Genomic DNA, 17,105 nt, shown 5'->3' with positions numbered 1-17,105 from the left:
AAACTGGACTCAGTATTCCAGCAGCAGTCCCATCAGTGCAAAATACAGAGGTAAAATAACCGCACTATTCCACCTCAAGATTCCCGTTTATACATCCCAGGATGCATTAGCTCTTTTGGCCGCAGAGTCACCCTGGGAGCTCATGTTCAGCTGATTCTCCACCACGACCCTCAAGTCTGTTTCATAGTCACTGAAACAGGACAGAGCTTCCATCCTGTTAGTATGACCAACATTCTTTGTTGCTAGATGTATCCATTTACATTTAGCTGTATTAAAATGCACATTGGTTGCTTGTGCCTAGTTTATAAAGCAATCCAGATCGCTCTGAATCAGAGACCTATCCTCTTCATTATTTATCACTCCCCCAATTTTTGTGTCATCTTCAAACTTTACCAGTTTTCTTCCAGGTCATTGATAAAAACGTTAAATAGCACAGGACCAAGAACCAATTCTGTGGGACCCCACCAGAAACACACAGGCTTGATGACAATTCCCCATTTCCAGTTACGTTTTGAACCCTATCCATTAGCCAGTTTTTAATCCGTTTAATGAGTGCCGTGCTAATTTTATATCATTCTAGCTCTTTTAATTAGAATGTCATGTGGGACCAAGTCAAATGCCTCACAGAAGTCTAAATCTATTACGTCAACACTGTTATCTTTATCAAACAAACCTCATTAAAAAAAAAGATATTAAGTTAGTTTGACAGAATTTATTTTCCATAAACCCATGTTGATTTGCATTAAATTACATCACCCTCCTTTAGTTCATCATTAATCGAGTCCCTACCTCATCATTATCTTGCCCAGGATCAGCATCAGGTTGATAGGCCAATGGTTACCTGGGTCATCCTGTTTACCCTTTTAAAACCCTGGCATAATATCAGCTTTCTTCCAGGATACCATCTTCTGCTTTACCTGTCAGGGCATTAATCCATACACATTCAAGATCGTTTTTTTTCAAGTTATTACTGACTTGGAAATGATGATGACACTTTTGACACAGAGTGCCCCTCCCCCTCCCCTTTTGTCCACTTGATCCTTCATAAATAGGTTATAACCATTGATTTGACCATTCCAATTGTGAGAATCACCCTGCCAGGTTTCAGCAATACCAACTCGATTGAATTTATGCTCATAAATGAGCAATTCCAATTTCTCTTGTTGGTTACCCAGGCTCCTGGCATTGGCATACACACAATTCAAGAATTTCTTCTCTTCATGTCCTTTGGTTCCTTAATTTTGTTCTCAACATCTCGATTTTGTGTGGAGTGCCCATTTCTTCCCACTCTCGCCCTCCCCTTTTGCTATTAGTTTAACCCATACCTGACTACTCTAGACAGCCTGCTGCCGAGGAGATTGGTTCCATTTCTACTGAGGTGGAGGCCATCCAACCTATACAGCCCCCTTCCCCTAGAAAGTGGATCAATTCCCACACAACCAAAGTCTTCCACCCTGCACCACTCACCCGGCCAGCGGTTCACTTCCAGAATTTTCAGACACAGCAACCGTGGCATGATACGCCCCATCCCCCCAGAACCTCAACAGTAGGGAGACACAAATATAAGGAGAAAGACCGTGGCTTCCCCACCCCCTTTGAGGGCACACTCCAGCCCTTCCATTTCATTCCCAACGGCAATCTGGATCCCATCTTCTGCACAATGTCACTCCAAGGTAAAACTGTAGCAGCGCCCTCAGCAGCAGGAGAAAGAATTACGTCCCGACCGCACAGACTGTGGGGCAGTCGGTCGATATCATTGACAGGAAGTCACTGCTGAAGTTAAGTGTGACCAGAGGATTGGCCGTCTAACTCTTTCACTGTAAATACTCCTCAGGCAGTATTTTTGAAGACCTCTGATGCCTCCATGGCTATGAAATTCAGCAGAGGGATAGTCCTGGGGTCAGGGAGGTGCCATTTGCCGAGCCCACCTAAATCCAAACAGATTGGGCTGAGTTACCAGCTGCTGAAAATAACCATTTCTCATCTACACTGTGCTCACTATAGCTTGGACTTGGCTTGCTGCCAAAACCTCTGGACTCTATAAACCCTGCACACACACACATACACACACCTGTGCACACACACGGTCACTGAGCTGCACAGAGCACCTCCAGAGCTCTTCATAACCCTTGTAATTGAGCAAAGACTTCATAGGCCACTGAGCAGTTACCAAGCTGGGAACAGAGTCTAGGAGTCTAACACGACAGCCCCACTCTCTGCGGCTTAACCACCCTGTGTCTCAGACAGCAAATCTAAGGGCGGGGCTATGTTGCCTGTAAAAGAGGGTTACTTGTGCAAATGTAACCCAGTCAATGTGTTGTGCACCTCCCCTGAGCAGCTGATCCACAGAGAATAACAGTCTACTCCTGCGGCCAGCTACTGGAGTCAGTGCTGTATCTCCCGTGGTAAGAAGTCTATGCTGAAGGTCCAGAAGGACCAGCCTTACTGATGGGAGCAGGAATTACAGCAGCAACAGAAACTGATTTGGTTTTGGGGGGATTTTTTTTAAACTAGGAAATTACACACAAAATCTGTTAAAAAGTTATTTAAATTGCAAAGCCGAGCATTCACAGTTAGGAAATGCCAGACTGTAGGTGGCCCATTGAACTTTAATTCAAAAGCCTTGCTTGCATGCATTATGGCACCCTGTAATTACATGATCACAGACTATTCTTTGCAGAGGCCCCCTGCCTCATTCACTACGCACGCTGGAGCTGCTGTGGGGATGAATCAAGGCTGTGTTGTGAAGGAGGCTATGTCCTGTAGGACCCCTGCCACATCTGTTGCAGAAGTTGGAAGGCAGGTAGTGAACCAAGTGCGGGATTGAAAAAGAGAAAGGATGGCCTCCTGGCTGGGGAAGATGAAAGCTAATAAGAACTGGACCACATCCCTGCCTCTGCCTCAGAGCTCCTGTATGATGCTGGGCAAGTCACTTGCACCAAACTTTTCACAGGTGATCACTAGTTGAGTGCAGGAGTGGCAGAAGGTCCCTAAAAGTGGAGGGGGCACTGGCATCCAAACTGTGACCCCAGCGCCCACACTGCCCCTTCCCCTGAGGCCCCGCCCTTACACTGCCCTGAGGCCCTGCCCGCGTGCTGCCCCTTCTCCCTAAGCCCCTACCCTAGCATCAGCCCTTCCCCCGGGGCCCTGTGCCAATGCCATCTCTTCCCCTCAAGACCCCGTCCCCCACTCACTCCTCTCTGTCCCCTCCCCAGCATCACTCACTCTTATGGACAGTAAAAGTGTGTGGGGACCATGGCCCCCGGTTCCCCCTGTTCCAGCATCCCTGGTTGTGTGCGCCTCATTTATGGGCATCCAGCTCAAGACACCTGGGAGGTCTGCAGGAATGAGCACAGAGCTTGGAGTCAGGAGGCCCCAAGTTCAAATCCTACCTCTCACTGGCCTGTTCTTTGGCCTCATGCACTTGACTTTGCCTATCTATCCGCACTCCCTCTGTCAAATGAAGATGGCCCTTCCTCACCTGCCTCTGAGGATTTGAGGGATAATTAGTCTCTGCCTGTATAGGGCATGGAACTGCTCACTGCTCTGACACCAGGCCCTCAATGCCACCCATTGGGTACTCAGTCACTGAGGGCCCCAAATTTAGTGAAAACATGCATCTGAATCTCCCTCTGCCAGCGTCCCATCTGGAGGAATCCAAACCCATCCCTTCTCCACGTGCACGCGTGCACACACACACACACACACACAGGTGTTGAGAAGTTACATCCATTAACACCTGAGCTCCTCCGATCCTTCACAGATGAGCAGCAACCCAGAGAAGCCCAGGAGACAATGGATGACAATCCCCCATTCTATGAAGGGTTCAAAGGGGGTGCAGTACACAAAGCAGGGGTCTTATGTCACATGTCAAGGATCCAAAGAAATCCTGAGCTTCAGCCCCATTCCTTGAGAGCCGCCTATCCTGTGTGCTGGATGAGGTAGGGGTCCCACCAGTTACAGACCATATCACAACTTTGACACACAAGGGGGTCAAAGGAAGGTTGCCTGAATAACTGCAAAACTGGCATCTTCCCTAGGGCTTTGTGCCCAGTAGGGCGTTCTTTCCTGCATGCGGCACTGCTGGCGTGTAAGACATCATGCAGACACGAAGAACTGGAGTGGCGCTGTCACTCCACTGACCAGCTGCGCAGGAGGGCAGAGGTCCAGATAGCTCAGCTCCCAAGTGGCCACCGCACTCGACTGCCTCCTGTTACTGGTACGTGGTGGCATGAGGCTCAGCTCCTGTTGGTGCTGGGATGCTGTCTCGGCCCGAGAAGCTCCCATGATTTGGAGTATGCTGAGGAGGCTCTGCGGGAGTTTGCAAAAGCCCAGCCCTTCTCCATCACAACACATGGTCAGAACAGTCCCACGCTCCTCTTTGAGCCCAGCCCTGCCACTATTCGGGGAGCATGCCCAGAGCTGGCCCGGCCACGGAGCTCCTGGGCTAAGGGACAGGGCTGGCCCCAGGACAGCTCTGCCTGCAGCCGTGCCAGGACAGTCATCCAGCGGCCAGGACATGGGAGCTGCTTAAAGCCGCACAAGGGCGACGTGATGCCCTCACACCCAATCTGGCTCCCAGCCAAGCAGGGAGAACACCGGGCTCTGGGCAGCACACAGGATTTGCCCCTCCCTGATGTAGACAAGACCAAGAAGGTGACGACCGCTCTTCACAGAGCCCCCTTGGGTCTCAGGCTTGTCGACTGGCACATTTATTGGAATTAAGGCCAGGGGTGCGCTTAAAGCATACTGGCTTTTCTAGGGCAGCCCCATGTGCAGACAAGCCCGCAGGAATGCAGCCGATGAAATGAGCTGGAGCCCACGAAAGCTTATGCTCAAACAAATGTGTTAGTCTCTCTAGGGTGCCCCAAGTCCTCCTCTTCTTGTTGTGGATACAGACGAACACGGCTGCTACTCTGAAAAAAGGGTCCCACAGGATCAGTAGCTGGGCTCCTATGTCATTCGGGTGCTTTCTAAACAACACACATAGTCTGTGTTATGGTGTATAAACGTGCGCGTGCTCAGCTCCGTTAGCACAATGGGCAGACTCGTCTTGCTGTGGTACTTTATGATCTGTGTGTGCAAGAACCAAACTAAACCAGATTGAGAGAGACGAGACTGAACATTAAATGTGTATCTCTCACACACACCCTGACACAAATGCACAGGCTCACACTACCCCACACACACACACACTGGGCCAGTGCACATGACAACACACACATCCTGTCACCCTAACGCACACAAGCAGGCTGGTTTGTGCATGTGACGGACACTATTTTCATCAATAGCTGGGAACTGAACTAGGAACCTCCAGAGCTGCTACAACTTGAGCTGGAGAACCGGTCTCCTTAGCTGGGGCTTTAATAACTCACATCCTGTGTGGATCAGCATGGAGCAAGATATGGACCACGTGTTCACCAGGGGGTTACAGGCACAATTCAACCCAAACACACCGGTACATGTATACTGTAGCACCCTAATGTGTACACACACTACATTCAACACACACCAGGGTTGTGCACATACCCCGACATACAAACTTATGCAAACACTCAAATAAAAGAATCTCATTAATTGTGAACAAGTGGTCTGTGTGAAAGTCTGGCCTGCAGAGGGGATACGGAGTGATGGGCTGAAGAGCGCCAGTGTGCAGTGGCTGCAGATCATGCAGGGGTGCACGGGGCTGCAGCTGTCTTGAGTAGGGGGCTTTGTGTCCTAGCGACAGAGGTCAGAAGTAAGGTTGCTTGTAGAATCTGAACTACAAATGTTCTAACTGCCGGCTTTCTGAGGAACTACTGCTACCTCCAAAAGTCCATGCCAGTTCCCTGATAGACAGTCACCCGCTTGGCGCCCAGTCCAGGCAGCCCCGGATACAGTCACCCTTTGCATAGAAAGCAGGATTTTGTTTTAAGGAGGCTGGCCAGGAGGGTGGGCAGTCAGATTTGTAATGTCAGGGGATCAGCACACAGCACTAACCACCAAGCAACTCCCAGAGCTTTATATCCCTGGGGAACAGGCAAGAGTGCCCTCGGTTCTTCAGAACTGTCTCCGACACTTCCTTTTTGATGCTGACATTTGTCACTGTCAGCCTTAGCCCAAAGGGGAACCACAGGGGCAAGTCAGAAGAGAAGCCGCTGAGCTTTTCAGAGCTGGGGAAACACAAGCCCAAGCTGCTGTCTGCTCCAAAGGCCATGTCTCTAGCAGTGGTCCCCCTGGAACAGTTTGTGTTCCTGCATGTGCTACGCGATCACATAGTGAACACACGCTCAGGGCAGGGGAGCTGTAGGAACTGCAGCTTTTCACTTTGGGGGCAGGTAAAGCTCAGCTGTGAAGGAGGCTTACAGCTAAGGGTAGCCCAAAATCCCTCCTTTACCTGTAAAGGTTAAATCAGTTCCATTAACCTAGTTGGCACCTGACCAGAAGGACCAATGGGGAAAGAAGATACTTTGGGGGGGGGGGGAGGGGAGGGGCTGTTTGGGCGTTTGTTGTTCTCTCCAGAGACAAAGAGAGAGACCAAGCAAGTAATCCAGCTCCTACTGAATGATGCATCTAAAATTACAGAAATAGTAAGTAATAGCAAGGAAATGCATTAGAGTATCTTTTGTTTTAGCTTGTGAATTTTCCCTATGCTAAGAGGAAGGTTTATTCCTGTTTTTTTGTAACTTTAAAGTTTTGCCTAATGGGGAATCCTCTGTGTTTTAAATCTTATTACCCTGTAAAATTATCTTCCATCCTGATTTTACAGAAGTGTTTCTTTTACTTTTTTTTCTTTATAATAAAAGCTCTGTTTTTAAGAATCTGACTGGGGTTTTTAGTGTCCTAAAACCCCAAAGGTCTGGTCTGTGCTCACCTTGTTTACCCTCAAGCCTCCCCAGGAAAGTGGGTGAAGGGACTTGGGGGGATATTTTGGGGAACAGGAACTCCAAGTGGTCCTTTTCCTAAATCTTTGTCTAACTCACTTGGTGGTGGTCGCGATACCGTTCCAAAGACAAGGAAGAATTTGTGCCTTGGGGAAGTTTTTAATCTAAGCTGGTAGAAATAAGCTTAGGGGGTCTTTCATGCAGGTCCCCACATCTGTCCCCTAGAATTCAGAGTGGGGAGGGAATCCTGACACCGGCTTTTCCACACAACATGGCTTCTAGAGTGGAAGGGTGCAGGGAAGCATTGCCCCGGTACCATTACCACAAGTCACCAAAGCTTGGGTCACAGGTGGGGCTCAGCTATCGGCCAATGAAGTCACATGAGCCTATCGGTTAAAATGAAGCTGCCCACAGAAACAGGTATGGGTGGAATGGGAGTGATGGCCTGGCAGATCCCTATGACTGGGCCTGAGTCTTCCCTGAGCAGGTCCTACACAGCGCACTGTTGACATCCCTGCATACCCAGTCACAAGGATCCCTGCACAGCTGGGCCTCGCTCCAGCTGTTCACCTGTGGCACCCATAGACCCCGGGGCAGCACAAGAGAGACAGGCCGGACAGCCAGAGGCCCTTGTTCCCCTCCCTCTCTGCATGGCTCCAGGACCAATCCTGGCCCCTCTGTTAGGGGCTGAGCTCAGTGAGGTGACCAGGACAAATCCAGCCAGCCAAGTTCCTCAGCTGGGGCAGAAAGGGAGCAGCACTGTAGTGAGCTCTGCTCCAAGCCAAGAACAGAGGGGATTGTGTGCTCAGCCCCCCAGCACCAGAATCCTAATGCAGACAGGGCTCCAGCAGCCGCCAGAGCACTCTCTAAGCCTGATCAGCACCGGTCTGCACAACGCAGTGTGAGAGATGCCAGCCCCTTGTCTACAAGAGCGTTCCCACCTTTGCTACCTCCAGGGAGCTTCCCCCAGGGGAGACCTCACAGAAATAGGTCTAGTGGAGACAAGCCTGGGAGGGCCCTGCTCCCCGAGGGCAGGCGTCCCCAGTGTTCGGCGGGGTATAGAGATGTAGCTTCTCCAACGGAGCCACCGGACCACAAGCCATCAAGGGAAACAGAATAGACCAATGATAGGAGAAGGAGTCGGGACTCCTGCGTGCTATCCCCACACGTTCTAGCGACTCACCATGTGACCCTGGATGCAGCACTTCACTCCTTTGTGCCTCAGTTTCCTCATCTGTACAAAGGGGCCCATGACACTGGCCCCATTGCACAATGAGATTGCAGGAATGCTTGCAATGCACTTTGAGATCCTCAGAAGGGTGGAGCTAGAGACAAGCAGAATAAACCTGTCCCTGCAGACAGGCAGAGTCGTCCCCTGTGGGCAGCACCAAGAAGCCAAGCTGCTATTCACAGCCTACCAGGGCAGCTGCTGTCAGCAGCCCAGCAAACACCCAAGGAAGCCAGCATCTCAAAGGCCGCGTGAAAGGCCGTGAGCAAGGGTGTTTCTGAGAAAAATCTCCACCTTTGTTACTGGAGCTGGGCCGAGCCAGGCCCCCTGCTCCCCCTCCCCACTGCATGGAAGGTGTCTCTGGCAGGCCATGCAGAACTGAGGGAGGGTGAGGGCCTGCTTCGAGCTGCAGAGCAGGAAGCAGCCTGCAAAGCCCGCCCTGCAGCTCGGAGGACAGGCTGCATCCCACACAAGCACAGAGTCCTACCGGTAATTCTGCATTATGCAGGGAGGCGAGGCGGCTCGCCTGGGGACAGGAAACTGCACCCTGCTCCCAGCTCACCAGGCAGAGTGGGCGAGCTACCGCATTCCCCAGAAAAGCACATACATGCTGGGCACTGAGAGGCTGCCAGGCTGGTGCCCTCTCCCCATCAACCTCCACAGGGAAGCAGATACCTTAAGGCCCAAGAAGTCTCTCTATAACCACTGCCAACTACACACCTTCCAGCCAAATGTCTGCCACCTCCAGCACTGAGGGTGCCAGCCCTGCCCTGCGGACACAACCCCCTGGCCCCACGCACATCCTGAACAGTAACTTTTCCAGTTCCCTCTCTTCCCTTCACCCTGTGGCTCCTGGGAAGCCCCTAACCCCAGTGCTTAATTTGTGCCAGCGCTGAGCCTCAGCACCTCTGGGCTTGCTGCATCAGTTATCAATGTAAAAAAACTGCTTGAGTCCCGACACCTCTTTCATTACAAATTAAGCACTGCCTGGCCCCAAGGGCTGATGGGCATAGCTGTTGCTGATGTACACACATGCCATCACTAGTGACAGAGTGACTCACTAGCTAGTGACACACGGCGCTCCTGAGATGTTCTGTCCCTCCCCACCAACACTTCCTGCTCATGGCTCCTAGGGTAGCATAGTGCGCCCTATGCAATCACAGCAGAGCCAGTGCTGCCAACCTGCCCAAGGCACAGCTCCAAGACCACTTGGGCCCCTTCCTGCAGCCCCAGCATTGCAAGCGGCTGCATTGGCCATGCTCAGCCAGGCCTCTCAGCCCGCTCGCACCTGTGCTTGTGATTATCACTCCCTACACGCAGCCCAGCTTCCTCCTCAGGTCCCTTCCCATCCTCCCTCCTCAGCAGACCTGTGAATTTCATTACAGAGCAGCTCACTCTGTCGGATCCTTAACAAAGGTGTTAAACACACCCCAAGCGAGCTCCAAGCGACCTCTGCAGCAGCTCGCCAAGTGAATGCCAAGCATTGCCTTTAGCACCATGCTGGCTTCATCCCACCTCTGCTGAGCCCTCATCTGAGCTCGCAGGCCGGCTGATTGGACTCCATTTGCCAGAGCAGCTCTTTTCAGCCTGCTCCTGCTCCCTCGCCTCTGATCCAAAGACCCAGAGCAGGACATAGCACTGACCGTTCAGGACACCAAGGAACGCTTCCATTGGCAGACAAGGAAGATGGCCCAGTGCACTGCCCTGGGACACGGGAGCCCTGAGTTCAGTTCACAGTTCTGCCACAGACATCATGCATGACCTGGGGCAAGTCACTTAGTCTCTCTGGGGCTCAGTTCCCATCTGTGAAATGGGAACTCCAGCCTTGGGAGGAAGGGCAGGGCTATACAATGGTAAATGCATAAAGACTGTGCGCAGCTCAGACACTTTGAGAACGGGGGCCAGATAAATACCTTCCAGAAACAGAAAGCCCAGAGCCTTCACTGCATCAATTTCAAGACAGATCCTGCCACTGCCTCCACCCCCACCCAGGATTACAGTCACACTGATCTAAGCCTGCCTGCTGAGCAGAGGGCAAAGCCCTATCAGTCCAGGGAGAAGCCAAGAGGAGGAATGTGGTCCCATGCTCCATGCCAAAGCCCCATCCCCTGCTGGTTTCCATTTCCCTTATTCCTGCTGGTCTGACTGGTGTGTCACACGGCTTTACAGCCTCTCCCTGTAGAGGAGAGAGTTGGGGTCAGAGCCCTGGGCAGTGGGCTCAGCTGTGCAGGGGATCAACCCACACCAAAGCATGTTCCATGGTCTTGCCTTGGTGAGAAGCTGCTGTGCTGGACAGGTACCCAAGTGACCAAGTCCAGTGAGGGGGGTCTGGAATGACCCTCCAGGGGATTCCTGTGAACGGTAACACTGTGCTGCAGAGAGTAGGATTCAGGCAGGACCCCTCCTCCCAAAGACATAAAGGAATCTCCCATTTCTCCTCAGCCCTAAGTACAGGTCCTAACTCCCAGCCCTCATCTGCAGTGAAAGAGCCGATGGGGGTGCTGTGATCCATCAGAGTGGATGGGGCAGCATTGATGCTGTGGGGTACATCACCTTAACCCTGCAGCTTCCCAGTCTCTGAAATCCAGGTAATGTTTTCCTGCATTCCTAACCCCTGCTGGTTCCTGTGATGGACTCTGGCCCAGGAGTCACAGTGAGAACACATCTCAAACAGGACTTCTACTTAGAAATTCTCATCTGGGGCTTCTAACACGATATGCAATGACTCACGCGAGTCCTGTAGTGCTGGCACTAGCTGTGCGTTTCAATGCCAGGAGTGGCACACAGAGAGGGACGGGAGGCTCTGGTTAATAAGATCTTGTGATTGTACAGAAGAGGGGAAGAGGAGACTTGACCTGATGTTCTCCGGGCTCCCAGGCTGGAGCACCTTCCTGGGTGTTTGGTAGAGCAAGACTGATCTCGCTGGCACTCACAGAGCTCTGTGTGGCTACAAACCCAGCTGGCCCTGCAGAGTCAACAGCTTTTCACTGTGATGGTCTTGGAGCTGGTTCTTGGTGTCTGGCACTGGACAGCCTTCCATGGGCATTGCCTTCTGCTGCCCTATGGGGCCCCAAGAAAGCAGCACAGACAGCTGTAATTTAGAAAACAGATCAGGGAGGAGGGAAGGGGGCTATGCTGCATTTCAGGACCCCCTTGACCAAACAACCCCAATTCACACGGCTCTCTGTCCCAGCCCTCGGGCTGCCACACCAACTTGCTAACTGAAGCTGACATGCAACACCAGATTGGAGGGGGGAGAAAATTGGGCTTTCAGCGGAAACACTGCTGCCTCCTTTCCTGCCGTGTCGCCACTGCTCCTCCTTAATAAATGAACCAGCTTGGGAAGGACAGGATTTCATTTTCATTCATGCATGGAGGAGACTTTTCCACTCCAATCTTCCAGCTGGTTTCTGGGTTTATCTACCCAGGAAACGTAGACAAATGGACCTTGTCCTAACCTATCACCAGGGACTCCCCTCTCATCCCCACAAGCAGGGGAGCCCTATATGTTGCAGCAAGACTCTGCAGCGCTCTGGGGCACCAGGCCAGGGAGCCTGTGGCAGGTTCATTTAAATCAAAATGTCAGGTTTTAATTAAATAGGAAGGTGAATAATGCAATCGGCAGAGCACTCCCTCATGTTATTTGGATATTAAATTGAATGCTTCTTACCCTGTGTCTCCCCATCCTCCAAACACACACACACACACACACACACACACACACACATTCATACTGCACAGCCTAACTACACTGCAGCAATTGTCATGGGGTAACCAGGGAGGAAGTTTAGCTGAATGTTTCTGCTACAATGACCAGCACTGAAATAGTTAATGTTGACAATTAATTTGTCATCTTTAGGATAGAGATTTAAACTATCTAGAGACATGAGGCAGCTTCCCCGTCTCAGAGCGATTGTGTCAGGCTCTCTGCAAAGTCAGGCAGATGTTACTGAACAAGTAGCACTCAGGGTACCTTGTCAAGGTTATCTTCACAACCAGGACTAACCATGCTGGCCTCTGGGCAACACTGCAGCCATGCCGTCATGTGATACAGTCCTGCACGCGCTGGCCTTCGAGCACAGCCACAGCGGCAGTCTGAAACATCTCTGATCATTCACTCTGACTTCCTGCATCGAGAGGCCCAACAACCTCATCCAGTGAGCCCTGTATCAAGCTCAACAGCTGGTGGGTGAGTGACTGTAGATCTTTTAATGAGAGAATATGCTAACCCTAACCTGCTGTAAAGACTCCAAGTGATCGAGAATCCACCACAACCCTGCTCCCATGGTTAATTACACTCACCACTAAAAATATGCACTGTATTTTCAGTCTGACTTTGTCCAGCTTCAATGCCCAGCCTTGGTCTGCCTCTGGCTGCTAGATTAAAGAGCCCTCTGCTAGTGAAAGTCTCCTCCCCGCACAGGTGCTTATAGACCATGAGTTAATCATCTCATACCCTTATCTTTGAAAAGACAGACTGTGCTTTAGTCTCGCATTATAAGGCAGATATTTTTTTCTGAACGCTCTCCAATTTTTCAACTTTTTTTGTGACGTGTAACTCCTAGAACCAGAACCCAGTAATGGTCTCACTAGTGCCACATATAGAGGCAATCTCTTCTAAGTATTCTGTTAAAAAATCCACCCCTCTCCCCACAGATTCACACGGCGAGCTCATGTTCAGTTGTTTATCTACAACCCCTAAGTCCTTTCCAGAGTCCCTGCTTTCCAGGATACAGTCCCCATCCTGTTGGTATATGGCCTGCACCCCTTTGTCCTAGAAGCACGATCTTGCATTTGGCTGGATTATAATGCATGCTGTTTGACTGCACCCTGCTTTACTAAGCAATCCAAATGGCTCTGTCACAGGGACTGGTCCCCTTTGTCATTTACCACCCAAACCAATCTTTGTGTGTCTGCAAACTTCCCCAGCAATGATAAAGAAATTGAACAGCCCTGGACCAAGAACAGACCCCTGCAGGACCCCACAAGAAACTTTGCACTCATTGCTGATTGTTCATTAACAACCAATTAGAGAGATCTATCAATTAGCCAGTTTTAGTCCATTTAAAATACACCCTCTGGATTTTGTAGAGTGCTTGTTTAATCCAAATGGCATGTGGTGCTAAACCCAAGCATGTTATTACATCCACACAGTTACCTCTATCAACCATACTTGTCATCCTGTCAAAGGGAGATATCAAGTTCATTTGACAAAAGCTATCTCCCGTGAAGCTGTGCTGATTGGCTTTAGTTCCATGTACTGGGGGAAATCCCATGTCAGCAGTTCCACTGTGTAGCCCAGGACTGGTGGCAGGCTGTCCCAGCTCCTGTCCCATTTACCCTTCTTAAATACTGGCATGACTGTGGCCAGTCTCAGCAAGTCTCCTCCTGCACTCTCCCAGGAGTTTGAGGCTCTCTCTTCCCCTGTTTGGGATTATTTCTTCCTCACCCAGCCTCTCTGCTCCCTCCCATGTTACCCCAAGAGTTATTCTGTTGCTCCTGCTGTGGCACCAGATGGCTCTGCACTAAGCTCCTGCTGAGCACCATGGTGCAGAGCAGGGTGAAAGTGATGGAAGCCCGGGCTGTCCCTGCAAGATCAGAAATAGATGAGGCTGCCCTCCGGGCAGTGGCAACACACTGCTGGGGAGCATATGTAGAAGGAGGCAGAGTGAAGAGGGCAGGATAGTGACGACGTCCTGCCTAATTCCAATCCCTGAGGAACCGGCACAAATGCCATGAAGTACAACACAGGACAAACTCCCCAACAATGTAGCGAATGAGGCTGCCCATCGCTTCATGCCCCTGACAGAGCACTAACGCACCCTCCCGGTCAGGATCAAACATGGCCCCACAGCACCAGCAGATGGGGCATGACACACACAAAAGGGAGAAGCTCTTGTGCTACCGAGCAGAGATTAAAGGAAAACCAAAGTGTGACAGGCCACTTGGCTCGCTGCATGGGATAATGCTAACAGGGGTAACCGTGCGGCGCTGAGCTTGCTGTAGGGTGGAAACCAGCACTCGGGCAGGGACAGTGCCTGTCTTTGCACTGAGCACACTGCTGGAAACAAACAAGAATACAGTGGGGCTGGTAAAGGGGACCAGTACACGCAAAAATCAAGGCTTCGTCTGCCACCGTGCTAAACAAGGGGGCCACGGGCTCAAGGCACTTGCATTTCATCTAGCACACTTACCCTTCTGGGGAATCTACCTGTTTAAGGCGAGGAGCTGGTGGAGGCTGCCAGAGCTGCTTCTGCTTCACACAGGGAGCTGCTGTTGACATTTGAGTGGCACGTTCTTGCTGTCAGGACAATGGATGGAAGGCGTGACACTTCCAGCCCTAGCTCACACATAATGCTATGAGCTATTTCGGCACAAGTGCAGCTCTTAATGAGATCTCAAACAATGGGAGGCAGCATCCCTCTGTGGAAAGGCAGCTCTCAGCTTGCCAAAAGGAACCCCACTTGGCCAGGAGAAGCCTCTCTGCCAGGGCAACAGCCCTCAGGTCAGCAGCTGAAAGAGATAAAGCCATGCCCCCTCCGCCACCTTCCTATACTCCAGGCTGCGCTCAGCAGCATACAGCAGGCACAGGGGGCTCTGGCAGCTCGAAGTTGCACTCACAGAAGGCCCATGTGAAAACAGGGCTGGCCTCAAAGAAAATGAAGAGGTGTGACTGGTCAGCGACTGTGGAGTTAAGCTGATAAGGAGGGGCTGTTGCAATCCCTTCTCGGACCCACCTCCACGGGCAGACCCGTGCATCACTTCCAACCACCAAGCCCACATGTCATCAAGCAACGACTCACTCTCAGCCCCTATCTGGGAAAGCCCCTCTGTGCAAGATCAGCTGCAGGCTGCGGTATCAAGCAGCCATTAATGGCTTACCCATGTGTGGCACCTATCCCACTCTGCCCCTGCCAGAAGACCTGTGTCCCTGGCGTAGCCTGGCTCCAGGACCGGCACAGAGGTGCTGGAACTGGGGGTGCAGCCACACACCCTGGCTTGACGTGGTTTCCAGCATGTACCAGGGCTCACAGTTGGGCTCAATGGCTCTCAGCACCCCCCCCCCCCCACTACACAAACTGCTCCAGCGCCCTGGGCGGGCACGCTGGGAGCACCTCGCAGGTCGGTGGAGCTCCTGGGTCTTTGCTTCAGAGCGGCTCTGCCTGGCGAGCAAAGGGTTCAGCAATCCCGGCGCTGTTGCAGAGTCTGACGGGACCCCGCCGCCCGGCCGCGGCGGAGCAGGAGCGGAGCCAACAAACGCGCCGAGCAACATGTGGCCTAGCCCGTGCGCTCCGCTCGGCCTCCTTCCCGCAGGGTCACCCAGGGGCGCTCGCTCGGGCCGGGTCCCGGCCGCAGGGACTCTCCGCCCCTGGGCAGGGCGCCGCAGGCCGGCTGCGGGAAGCCACGGGCGCCTCGCCCCCACGAGCCTGGCCCCGAGCCGGCGAGCCCCGCTCCCGCACTCAGCGGCGAGCCAGCCGGGGACGGGACGGGACGGGACGGGACGATCCTGGGCAGGGCGCGGGGCTCTCACCTGCTCCGGGGCGGGCTCCTCCGGCGCCTTCTCCGCCGCGTCCACCTTGATGAGCCGGTGCTTGGGCGAGCCGTAGCGGGCGTCGGACACGAGGCCCCCCGGGCCAGCCCCCGTGTAGGGGTCCTCGAAGTCCCGGTCCCGCTGCAGCTTGTAGGCGGCCAGGATGTCGGGCTGGGCCGCGGCCGGGCAGAGCGGGACGGCGGGGGCGCCCCCCGGCGGCGGCGGCGGCTGGGGCAGGCCCGCCCGGTAGTCGGGCTTGGGCGGCGCGGGCGGCGCGGGCTTGGCGCTGCGGAAGCCCAGGTGCTCCCGGAGCCAGCGGGCCATGTTGCCCACGCACTGCGGGGCCCCCCCGGGACCGGGGCCGGGGCCGGGGCCGGGCCCGGCGCGCTCCGAAGCGGCCGCGGCTCCGCTCAGCAGCATCGGGACAGGCGGACTGAGAGCGCCGAGGCGGTGGCGGCGGAGCCCGGAGCCCGGCGCCGGCCGGGGAGGGGGGAAGAGCGGGGGAGGCGGCCAAGGGGAGGCGGCCAGTGCCACCTGCCGGAGCCGTGGCGCCTGCTGCACCGACCTGCGCTGCGCCCTGGTATCCCGCACAGCCCTTCCTGCGTCCCCGGGCTCCTGCGCCCCCCAGTGCCTCCCGCGCGCTCCTCTGCTGCACCCTTAACGCCCCCCCCCGTGCTCCCACACCCCGGGACTTCCCTGCACGTCCATACTGTACCCCCAGGCTCACCTGTGCCCCACACTGGTCCCTGCATGCCATGCACGCCAGTGCACTCTCCTGCCCCCTCCCCAAGTGTCTGGGTGTGTCCTATGTATACAACCCCCACCTCTCACACTACCACCTCTGACCTATAACCCTCCCGTCACCATGTACCCTGCTGTGCCCCATCCTTGCATCTGCCAACACCCAGCTTCTTGTGCCCCCGTACGTGCTCTGTACTCAAATACTGCTCTGTGTGCCCCCTGCTTGAATCCACATACACTGGGCACTCTGGCGCCCCCTCTACATCTCCCCTCAACCCAAAGCACCCCCATCTAAACATCCGATGCATCCGATGAAGTGAGCTGTAGCTCACGAAAGCTTATGCTCTAATAAATTTGTTAGTCTCTAAGCTGCCACAAGTACTCCTTTTCTTTTTCCCATCTAAACAATGATTGTTGCAGCCCTGGCACAAGAGCCACTGGCTACCCAGGGCCACACAGGGCCAAGGACAGTGCTAGGGGGTGGGGTGCAATCATTCCCAGTGTAGAAATGCTCCCTCCGCTACAATACCCCTCCCGCTGTGTGCCCCATGCAGGGCAGCTGGCACCGGGAGCTGCTATCTAAGGGTCCTGGTTCTGGCTGGGCCACTCCTTTGTCCCCTGCCCCCGAGGTGGTCATTGTTACTCCAGGTGCTGTTGCCTTGGGGAGCTGGCAGGGCTGGTGACTCAGACAAAACATGACGCTGTTCCCTAATCCTTGGGAAAACACCTGACTTGCCCAACT

The 17,105-nt window shown here is 53.5% G+C and overlaps 1 protein-coding gene across 4 annotated transcripts in view; it reads right to left on the bottom strand.

The window, feature by feature from the left end:
• Window positions 1-16,370, bottom strand: part of SHF (Src homology 2 domain containing F) — a 68,692-nt gene extending 52,322 nt beyond the window's left edge. For 2 of the 4 annotated variants that reach the window (XM_038418055.2, XM_038418056.2), the window contains exon 1: window positions 15,623-16,207. In XM_038418055.2, coding sequence (XP_038273983.1) covers window positions 15,623-16,042 — 420 coding nt within the window. In that variant the 5' untranslated portion in view covers window positions 16,043-16,207. Of the gene's footprint in view, window positions 1-14,302; window positions 14,636-15,622; window positions 16,208-16,349 lie in introns of those variants that run through there. The other 2 variants (XM_043494266.1, XM_043494265.1) reach the window with 2 other exon arrangements.
• Between the last annotated feature and the right edge of the window lie 735 nt (window positions 16,371-17,105).

The sequence above is a fragment of the Dermochelys coriacea genome, chromosome 10 (assembly GCF_009764565.3).
Source record: "Dermochelys coriacea isolate rDerCor1 chromosome 10, rDerCor1.pri.v4, whole genome shotgun sequence".
In the NCBI taxonomy this organism is placed as follows: Eukaryota; Metazoa; Chordata; order Testudines; family Dermochelyidae; genus Dermochelys; species Dermochelys coriacea.
This window is presented reverse-complemented; position numbering and strand designations above follow the sequence as displayed.